At 48.0% G+C, this 10,674-nt stretch overlaps 2 protein-coding genes across 2 annotated transcripts in view; one reads left to right on the top strand and one right to left on the bottom strand.

Annotated features, from left to right (window-relative positions):
- Positions 1 to 5,962, top strand: part of ITPR3 (inositol 1,4,5-trisphosphate receptor, type 3) — a gene marked incomplete at its 5' end in the record, with an annotated part of 31,263 nt that extends 25,301 nt beyond the window's left edge. Inside the window, 10 exon segments of the mRNA XM_010023847.1 lie at positions 392 to 517; positions 1,005 to 1,177; positions 1,275 to 1,439; positions 1,896 to 2,088; positions 2,535 to 2,630; positions 3,059 to 3,183; positions 3,442 to 3,607; positions 4,324 to 4,484; positions 5,007 to 5,168; positions 5,504 to 5,962. Of these exon segments, the coding sequence (XP_010022149.1) occupies positions 392 to 517; positions 1,005 to 1,177; positions 1,275 to 1,439; positions 1,896 to 2,088; positions 2,535 to 2,630; positions 3,059 to 3,183; positions 3,442 to 3,607; positions 4,324 to 4,484; positions 5,007 to 5,168; positions 5,504 to 5,572 (1,436 nt within the window).
- A 1,459-nt stretch (positions 5,963 to 7,421) lies between these two features.
- On the bottom strand, positions 7,422 to 8,883 carry LOC104412971 (ubiquinol-cytochrome-c reductase complex assembly factor 2; the record flags this gene model as incomplete). The annotated part of the gene is given in 4 exon segments (XM_010023836.1): positions 7,422 to 7,599; positions 8,314 to 8,383; positions 8,738 to 8,827; positions 8,829 to 8,883. Coding segments are annotated over 4 exon segments (310 nt in total), but the record flags the coding sequence as incomplete, so codon positions are not given.
- Positions 8,884 to 10,674: the final 1,791 nt, after the last annotated feature.

Here is a 10,674-nt window from a genome sequence, read left to right as displayed (position 1 = left end):
TTCCAGCTTGGATGGGAAATTGTTGGCTGGGTCTCCTGGGACTGAGCAGCAGCACTGAAAACACAAAGACACGGTTGTTTTGAGGGACGTGAGTGGTGAGGCTGTAGGAGATGGGGAGGAGGGGAAGGATGAGGACAGAGCCGAGTTGATTCCAAGGTGCCAGCGCAGGTCGAAGGGCCGAGAAGGCAGGAAACGTGAGCAGTGACACTGTGACCTTGCACTCCTGCTTCAGCACATGAGGAGGGAGGGGCTGTCCATGTTCGGAAGGATGTGGGAGGAGCCAAGGGTCCCGGCAGCCGCCGGCTGTATGAGCCGAGCCCTTGGGAAGTGTGGGAGCACAAAGCCTGGCACGAGGCTGGCTGAGATCGGTGTGTGCCTCCTCTCCCCCCAGGCATGCCGCTGATGTACTGGTTCTCCCGCAGAATGACGCTCTGGGGGAGCATTTCCTTCAACCTGGCTGTCTTCATCAACATAATCATTGCTTTCTTCTACCCCTATGTTGAAGCCACTTCCATGGGTAAGTGCCCCAGCATCTGCTGCTCCTCAAGGAGGAAGAAAAAGGGGACGTGCATATGCAAGAAGACCGGCCCCCTTACTTGTACATGCATACTTCAGTCTCCTTTTGACTCCTAAAGCCCTGACTTCTTTCTGCTCGGAGGAATTGAGTCAGGATTTCGGTTACCAGCCCTCCCACTGCTTCCTTCTTAGGGAAGAGTCTTTTCCCTGGCCTGTCCCGTTTGTAAAATGGGGAAGCAATGACAGAATATGCACCCGCTGCCGGGTGAAGCCTCCATCATTCACAGCGGTGTCGAGATCTCAGATAAAAGATGTTAGAAAAATGTTATCAGGAAGGAAATCTTAATCAATACTAGTCCTTGCAGTCAAGCATCATTTGTCTTTATTCCCTCTGACAATCAGCACATTAGTTTTCCTGGACAGTCTGGACAGCAGCAGTGTCTCACTGATCTCATGCCATTTAATTGCTGTGGGTCTTCTCTTCCCAGGTGTGCTGGATTCCCCCTTGATCTCGCTGCTCTTCTGGATCCTGATCTGCTTCTCCATCATGGCCTTGTTCACCAAGCGCTATGGTGTCAGGCCGCTCCTCGTGGCACTGATCTTGCGGTCCATCTATTACTTGGGGATTGGACTCACTCTGAACATACTGGGAGCTCTCAATGTAAGTCCTCCGTGTGCTGGCAAAATAGCATAGGAGGCTGTTCTGCATCCATGAAGTGCACAATCCCCACTCCCTCCCATTTCTGGTTGTTCCCCAGCTGACCAACAAGATTGTGTTTGTGGTGAGCTTCGTGGGCAATCGTGGGACCTTCATCCGGGGCTACAAGGCCATGATCATGGATGTGGAATTTCTTTACCACGTTGGCTACATCGTGACGAGCGTCCTGGGTCTCTTTGTGCACGAACTCTTCTACAGCATCCTGGTACAATAAATGCAGATGTCTGGGGCGTGGAGGCAGCCTCTCTGCCACAGTAGAATCTAGAAGGTTCCTGTGGCACTGTTCAGGGGCTGATAGGTAGCAGCAATGAGAACAGTTCACTGTGCTCTAATCTTTGCGTAGGCTGATCTTCTGCCTTTCGACAGTATCTATTACTGTCTTTCCCCTGGTCTTTTGCTTTCTAATCTCTGCTGTGTACTTTATCTGGGTCAGCTGGGAGACAACGTGCGCTGGTGAGGGCAGAGGCAGGGTGCACGTGTCTGTTCTTGGCTCCCCTGCTGAGCCCACGTCACTTCATTCTTCTCTGCTTCCCTTCAGTAACTGGGAAACTGGTCAAGGTCTGCTGAGGCACCCAAGAGCTCAGGATGAAAGGGCTGTAGGTAGGCCAGGGATTCTCAAGAAAGCACCCCATGGCAATTTATTGCTCCTGGGTCCTTTCAGCTCTTTGACTTGATCTACCGCGAGGAGACCTTGTTTAATGTCATCAAAAGCGTGACGCGGAACGGGCGCTCCATCCTGCTGACAGCCCTCCTGGCTCTCATCCTCGTCTACCTCTTCTCCATCGTCGGCTTCCTATTCCTGAAGGATGACTTCATCCTGGAGGTGGACCGGCTGCCGGACAGCAAAGCCAAAGGTTGTTCACCCCCTGCCCTTGCTGGTTGTGGTGCTTGGGCTGGAGAGGGGCCAAGCAGAGCACGGATCCTCTGCTGCAGCGTGAGCCCCCGCTGCCCCCCGTGCAGAGCACACACGTGTTCCTGTGCGTGTGTCATGGGCAGCACATGGGTTTGCACAGAGAGCTGCCTGTGCTGAGCTGGGGACCTCGTGCTGCAGAGAGCAGGGGTTTGGGGCTGGGAGTGATTGCAGAGAACTGGGGAGACAGCTACAAGTGACATGTTAGTGCTGTAGAGAGAAACTTGGGCAAAAGATTCAAAGCCTGGAAAAGGCTTGGAAAATATGGAGCAACTTTTTTTCCGAGAAGCTTGAGAGCTACAAGAAGAGGCAGTTGAAAAGCAGTGGGGCGAGGAGCTTTACTAAGGCAAGCTGATGCTCTGACGAGGCTGTGGCCTCTTTTACTTGCAGATGACCCCTTGGGGATGCAAAGGAACATGGAGACCTTCATGGAGTCATGCAGCGGTGACAAAATTAGCTGCTCTGCTGTGCCCACTGCCTTGGAAGGTAAGCGAGCTCATTAGGAAGGTTGGCTCTGTTAGTGGCAGAGTAGGTTGGCTGCCTTTGTCAGCAAGCTCAGAAAATTCCCAGCTTTTCAAAAGTGGAAGCAAGCAACCCACTTCTGGCATGTATTAGGCAAGAGGCCCGCAAGTTCTGCACTGACCCTGGCATAAAAAGTGTTGAAGCAGGTTCAGTTTAGTCATAAAGAAAGTGGGAGCTTCGGGAGCGCTCAGCCAAACACCTCCATAGCTAGAAGCAAGCTGGAGGCTCGGCTGGGAAGTTGCTAGTGGGAGATCCACAGCTCCCGGGAGATTTGCCCCTGCATCCCTGCAGCAGGAGTCATCCCACAGCTCTGGATTCTTTGTGATGCTCTGGCACTTGAGCCCTGTCTGTGCTCTGAGTCTTTGCTCTCATTTCCCCCTCTGGTGTCCCAGAAGCAGAGGCAGAGCAGTGGGAACGCGCCTGCGACACGCTGCTCATGTGCATCGTCACGGTGCTGAACCACGGGCTGAGGAACGGCGGCGGCGTGGGGGACATCCTGCGGAAGCCATCCAAGGACGTGAGTTTGGGCAGCACGTGGGAGCTCATCCTCTCGCTGCATCCTCTGCATCTGTGCCCTGCACATCCCAGTGGAGCCTGGGATCCTTCCGGCTCCATCCCCACACTGTCTTCCAGTGCTGCCTCCTCTTCCCCATCACACCTTCATTCCTCGTCAGCGGGTACCCTCAGCACACGGCCTGTGTAACAAGGCAGCGTGGTTGGAGTGGCTGGAGGAGAGGTGTGCAGGAGACACATTTATCCCTTTCATCTCTTACAGGAGTCCTTGTTTCCTGCTCGGGTTGTCTACGACCTCCTCTTCTTCTTTATTGTCATTATCATTGTCCTTAACCTCATCTTTGGGGTCATTATTGACACCTTTGCTGATCTGAGGAGTGAGAAGCAAAAGAAGGAAGAGATTCTGAAGACAACCTGTTTCATATGTGGTGAGTGCTGGGACCTCAGGCTGTAGGAACTGCTCCAAAGCTTTTCCTCCTTTCTAAGCTGAGCGAAGGGGAGAAGTTTCAGTTGGTTTCTGGTTTTCATTTGTTTCACAGCAAAACTTCAGTATATTCACTGATGGTTCACTGCAGTGTGAGGAGGCTTAAGCAAAGACACGAACTGCGAAGGGAAATTATCTGTCTTGTTCCTCACCTTCTGTTAATGAGCTGTTAAACTAAGCCACCACATTGTGGAGTTCTTGTCGCTGTGTATCTGTGACTCCTGAGACCATCATTTAGCCAGGGGGGGGGAAAAAAGCACCATATTCCTAAAGAAATAAGATACAGAAAATGTTCTGGAATCCTTTCAGTCATGGGAAGGCATCCAAAAAAGGAATACCCCAGTAAGTCTAGCTGCTTTTTTCTTAAAAGATCCACTGGGTGCATTTTATGCTCTTAGATACACAGGCAGAACATGTAGCTGGTAGTACTTTAAATAGAAGGCTCCTGAATACTCAACTGGGTTATTTCCCCCGTGTTTTGGGTGCTTGTTGTGTGCTAAATGCCAACTAATTATTAAAAGCACTTCTTGAGAGTCACACCTGGGAGAGGATGCAACTTCCTGGTTTCCTTTCACATGCGTTTGCTTGCTCACTTCTTGCCTTCTCTTCCTTTCTCCATGCTTTCCCACCACCTCTTCCTATCTCACCTGTCTTTCCCAGGGCTCGAAAGGGACAAGTTTGACAACAAGACAGTGTCCTTTGAGGAGCATATTAAATATGAGCACAACATGTGGAACTACTTATACTTCATAGTGCTGGTGCGAGTGAAGAACAAGACAGACTACACAGGGCCAGAGAGTTACGTGGCGCAGATGATAAAGGTATGGCTCTTCTCAGGGCAGCTCTTTCACTGCTGCAACCTGCCTGCCCTGGGGAGTACTTGAGAACAAGGGGCTTGCCAGAGAAAAACAGTTTGAGAAGGAGCTTTTGGAAAGTATTTAGTAACAGTGTTGTGCCTTTGTTCTTTCTTAGCTGGTTATTTCCTCTTTGCAATCTCAGCCAACAACACTTTGTCTATTTGATGTTTTGTACTGTGTACTGAAGGATTGAAGCAAGGGCAGAACCAAGCAGTAGGGAGTGTGACTTCAAGGTGATTTCAAGACAAGAAGGGAAGGAAAGGAAATCTAGGGGAAAAAAACAACTTCTGAATTTAAGCCCAGAAACCTGTAAGAGAAAAAACCACCTAGAAGTGGACCATTTGTGGAAAATGTGCACAGATAGGGACAAGATGAGCCTCTGAGAATTTCTCTAACCCTTAAGCACAGGCAGGCTTCCTGTGACAATCCTACCAGGTCTCTTCCCTCCTCCTCTCCCACTCCCATTCTCCATGCTTGCCTTTCCAGAACAAGAACCTTGACTGGTTCCCCCGGATGCGAGCCATGTCTCTGGTCAGCAATGAAGGGGAAGGGGAACAGAATGAGATCCGGAATCTTCAAGACAAACTCAATACCACGATGAAGCTGGTGTCCCATCTCACCTCCCAGCTGAACGAGCTCAAGGAACAGGTATTAAACACTTCTAAAATAGGAACACGTGAGGAACACCTGGCTGGAAACCCACTGTCCTTACCAAAATAGTCACCAACTGCAAGGAACAGGCAGGACCAGCCCCTGCCCGTACAACTTCGGATACAAAGCAAAGGGCTCCTGCAGCCCTTTTTGGAGGGGGTGGTCAGGGACACTTGGGGCTAATAGTTGTCTTCCTCATCAACTGGAGTCCAACTCGCAGGGATTTTTGACAAAGGCTTAAAGCAGCCTTGTCAGCCCCACACTTGAGGTGTGTCAGTGACCAGAAAGGCAGCCTGGTTTCCTACCTCACCCTGTCCTTGTTTGAACCGCAGATGACAGAGCAACGGAAGCGCAGACAAAGGATGGGGTTTGTGGATGTCCAGAATACCATGAACCACTAAGACACAGCCGAAGCACTGGCTTCACTCACCGAGGGACTGTGCTATGCATCAGCTACGAGGCTGCTTCTTCCTGGGTTCCACACGTGGCTGTTGCTGTCGGGGAGGGACGGACTATGCCAAGGACCTCAGCCACCGTTTCCCATAGCGTGCTTGTAAGCAATTCAGGAGCCAGGGACTGGCCAGGATTCCTCACAATACCTGGACCCACACGCTACTCTAATGCCCTTGTAGGAAGATAAATTATACAGGACTTTTAATTCCTCATTGCAATAACTCTTTATTTTGCAAATGTGGAGGGTTGTATCTTTATCTCCATGCGCTGCATTCTGAGGGCCTCCCCCTCAGGTGTAGTGCAAGTAGCTGTAGGGCTGCAATATTTAACTTATTCCAAGAGTGGCACTAGTACATGTGGATCTTTGCAAACCAGCCATCGTATTTGCTGTACCTGCTCCATGCTGATCCCTCTCCATTTAAAGAATTCTGTTCATCACTGGGGTGCAGTAAAGAGAAGCTGAACTCAAGGAGATGGATTTGTTAATTTAACTCACCAGATGAGTATCCAAGCTTGTACTAGTGTGAACTAGTCCTTTCTTTTCCTTCTGTGGACCAAGAGCATCTGGGCAGTAGTAGTAGGAGAGTGCAGGTTTACAGGAGTTCACTGTGAAGGGGTGTCCTGTGTTTTAGTTTCATCTCTGGTGTAATGTTTTACTTTTGTTGTTGTTGTTGTTACTTAAGAACTGAAGTGTAAGTTGCCTTAACTAAATTAAATACAAAATCATGTTATAATAAAAACTTAAACATGGTCAAGAAAGCTCCTTTCCTGTGCACTCTGCCATGTAATGGGGCTGTTACACATAGGGATGCAGAACAGTCCAAGGACCTGAAGCCAAACCTGGGCTGTATTATCCAAGGTGCTCCACAACCCAGTGCTCTCAGCTCCAGCTGTTAAACATTAACATGTAGTACGATGCTCCAGCCAGAACAAGAATCCTACCTTAAACACCAGCCCTGTTTTCTGAAGCTTTGGATTGGCGCCTGCTGCAAAGTTTCAAATTCTTTCAGTACTTGCCAGGAAAACACTGTTCAAATACATAAAAAGGACATAAAAAGGAGCAGCTGCTGGTGCTGCCTGGAGCCAAGCAGCATCCTGGCAGAGCTGTGTTCTAGACACTCATCCTGCCCAAGCCAAGCAGTGCTGCAGGCACCCCAGCTCCAGCCTCTGCCTCCCGAGAATAGACACTGATGCAAGTATTAAAGCTTTAAAAAGGAATTAAAATAGGCCACAGCAATGGACTAATCACAGTTGAAATTTATGGCCCTATATACCAGCATGTCATTAAAACCTATCATCTTTAACCCTCAAATACGCAGTAACCCACAGAACCTACTCGTCATGCTGAGGGAAAGCTGCAACACACCCCAGCAGCATCTGATTGAAATCTCAATTAAACCCTTGCACCACTCCACTGTCACCGTGGTAAACAGGCACCCCTGGGCCTCTCCTGTGTCTTAGAAGGAAAATAAATGTGATGATTAAAGTATCCCTCCCTCAATTTCACTGTTTCCAGTGCTAACACAGAGACACAAGTATAGCTACGTTTTCACATCACTACTGTTACCTTCACAAGCCCATTCAAAGCTAACATAGTTGCACCTACTGCCTCTGTGCTTCTCCTGCTTGTTCCACTTCTCCTAATACAAAGGATCACTTCTAACACCACTAAGATCTTTCCTCTGCACTACATTGCTCCAATAAGGTTTCAGCACAATGTGTCAAACATGTCCTAGATTTTCAGGAAAAGAGGGGGCACTAAATATGAAGGGTGTAGGGCTGAACAAAAATGCTGTTGCTAGGAGGAATAAATGGTTTTATTCATCATGGCAACGTACAGTGTTCAGGAATATATACAGTGGAGAATTGGAGCTGGCCTATCACTTGGAGTCCTCTTCAGGTTTCTTGGCATAAAACTTTTCTCGCAGTTTTTTCCACATCCCTTTTTTCATGTCTTCCATCTGTTGCAGAACGTCTGCGAAAGGAGAAAAGAGAGAGCTGGGGAAAGAGAAAGAAAAGCAGAGAAGCAACGGAATGAAAGCCCTCTTAGAACAGCTCTGCCTTACGTATATTTCCCTTTTTTTGACTTTCATCTTAATGAATTTCTATTTTGGGGCCCAAACCAAGTCTGTTTTCCCTTCCAATCTATTGTGCAGGGAGTCTCTTATCACTAACAACTAATATTCAGTTTCCACACACTGCAGTCAAAGTTAGGAACTGGAGCAGAACAAAACTGCACTAGCTTCCTACACTGCACTTACTTACTTGATAAATGATCTGGGTGAGAGTATTCCTGCATCATGGTACCCTGTTTTCTCTCAAAGTCTAACAGAAAAAACCACCGAAGGGAACTTGAAGATGGTGAAACAGAAGCCAAGCTGTATTTTGGAGTGACACAGTGAACGTGCCTGTCTTTCACACACTTCCTGCAATCTGATGTCAAAGAGCCCTTGCAAACTCTTTGCTGTTCCTGCCCAGTGCAAACTACAATTGACTTTTCACCCTGACAGATTACTGAAGATCTCCTCAATTACTCCTCATTAAACATCCTAATACACTTGCACAGCAGTCCCATTCTGTCCTTTAGTCACAGGTATTCAGTGGGAGTGATGCAGTGAACACTGCAAAGACTAGAATGTGCTTCATCTCCTGCACTGACTTATTCTCAGATCAAGCACACTATCAGTACCTGTTGCTAGTATCATCTTGCAATCTTCTACTGTCACTCCTGTGAAGTTTGTGTCTTTCAGGCGTGGATACTGCACAAGGGAGCAAGCAGGTGAGAGAAGGAGAGAGAGGCAGAAAAGGATGTTACTTGTAGTGCATTAAAAAAGGTAAAAAAGTCACCATATGGTAGAATCTGAGCTCAGTTTCAGTTGAGCTCTGGGAATTCTGTTCATCCATACCAAGAACCATTCACACATGTCACAGAGAACAAGACGTCTGCAGCTTTCCTGGGGTGACCAAAGGCACCAGGTCGTGCTGCATCCACCCAACTGCTCATTTGTCTGTTCAACACTTCCAGAAATCCTGCTGGGATGAGGCAGCCAATGCCAGAGGAGGGAGGTGACTCAGCCCCTAAAAGAGGGGTGATGGCTAATGCCAAAGCTCACCTTGTTTTTGTAGTAGTTGGTGTGGATTCTGACTAAGCTCTCGTACATTTGGTCGCAGTTCTCAGGGTCAGCAATCTGGAAAGGGATAAAAGTATTACACGAGTTTTACTTTAAACCTCCATAGCAAACCCCACCTCGTTTCAAGACTTGTGAAAAGAACAGTCAAGGAGCACCTTCGGTGACTTCCCAGTGCAATGTAGGATGCTTGTGACCCCTACTATGGCTGCTCCAGAATGCAGACCATTTTCTTTCCCCTCTACTTCTCACCAGTTCGGTGAATAACGAGGCATGTGGTTTCCAGAAGGGACCTTAAACTGCTCAAAAAGACTTGACAGATCAACTGTGAATACACAGGTAATGAGAATACTGCTGGACAGCTTTCTCACTTCTATAGCACTGGGAAACCTGAAAGACTTCTTGTTCAAAGGCCAGTTTTGCCTCCTGTTTGATACTAAAGCATCGACTAGAATGATGTACCAGGATGGAAGTTAGAAAACCCTGGTGCAGGCTAAAAATACTTCTAACTGATCAGGGAAAAGCAGCATGAAAGACACTGCACAGCTTGTGAAGGGTAAATGGATTTCTATTTTGGTCTAGTAGGTTGGAAAGATCTTGGTAATAACTAAACCTCTGCTAGGTGCCTCTGCCTTGCAGAGCCATCGAGTTAGCAGCGTGGCTGGCACGTCATCTTGGTTTTCTGCTTTAGAGCGGGGGCCAACTTGACCAGAACTCTGCATTGCTGCCCAGTGACATCAAACATAACTGATTCAAACGGATACATGAATAAGAATAGCATCAACAGAAGCACGTCAGGATAAAATGACACGGCTCATCCGTCCTTGGGACACTGGCTCAGGTTCAGCACAGGGCGAGTAAGGCCTCCCCTGCACCAGCTATAGGACTAAAGCAAGGCTCTCCTTATTCAGGAGGTAAAGGCTGCTGCAGGAGAGAGGATACACAGACAGACAGTCAAAAGTAAGCACGATCACAACGCAGATCATCTTCAGCTTAACATACCTTGCACTCACATCTCAAATGAGCCTGCTAATGTTTTAGTAATGATAGCAGCAACAGCTACTAAATGGGCAGCAGAAACAGCATTCCCCCACCCTGTACAATCAGCGAATCTTATTCCACGTGAATAAACCAGACATTAGCCTGATTAAGTATCCTTTATGGCTCTAGTTCTTTTCTCAGACATTCCTCCTGCTGTCTGCCAGTACATTTCCTTAGCTATATTAAGCCTTTATACATACAAATAGACATCAGTGCTGTAGGCATCAATTTCGATTTTCAAGATGAGTGGCAGCTTTGGGACCTTGCAGCCAACCAGTGCAGCACATTCAGCTGTCCTGAGCACAGGGAAAAGCAATGAGCACTTTCTGAAATGGCTGCTGCAGACTGTTCTGGTGACCAACAGAGAATTAGGTACCTGTAATGGCCCCTCGAAGTAGAAAACCCCTATCTGGAATGTTTTCATGCAGAGAAAGGGCACTTTTATGCTCCACAGCAACACCTCTGTGCCTCTAAAGACCTGCAGCCCCAAGTCAAGCATTGACTTGTCTAATTTATTTCAGCACCAAAGCCTGAACTCCAATACAATTACGCTGTAGCTGGAATCCAATTTTACAACCACTGCATCCTAACAGTGCCAGGCTACGCTGCATTTCACTATGTACTGCCCATGCATCACACTATCATCACGGGGAGCAAAACCTCTGTGCCTCTAAAGACCTGCAGCCCCAAGTCAAGCATTGACTTGTCTAATTTATTTCAGCACCAAAGCCTGAACTCCAATACAATTACGCTGTAGCTGGAATCCAATTTTACAACCACTGCATCCTAACAGTGCCAGGCTACGCTGCATTTCACTATGTACTGCCCATGCATCACACTATCATCACGGGGAGCAAAACACAAGCATCGACTCAATTCCA

The sequence above is a fragment of the Nestor notabilis genome, unplaced genomic scaffold (assembly GCF_000696875.1).
Source record: "Nestor notabilis isolate BGI_N333 unplaced genomic scaffold, ASM69687v1 scaffold21700, whole genome shotgun sequence".
In the NCBI taxonomy this organism is placed as follows: Eukaryota; Metazoa; Chordata; class Aves; order Psittaciformes; family Psittacidae; genus Nestor; species Nestor notabilis.
Note: the sequence above shows the minus strand (reverse complement) of the source record. Positions and strands in the feature narration are given on the sequence as shown.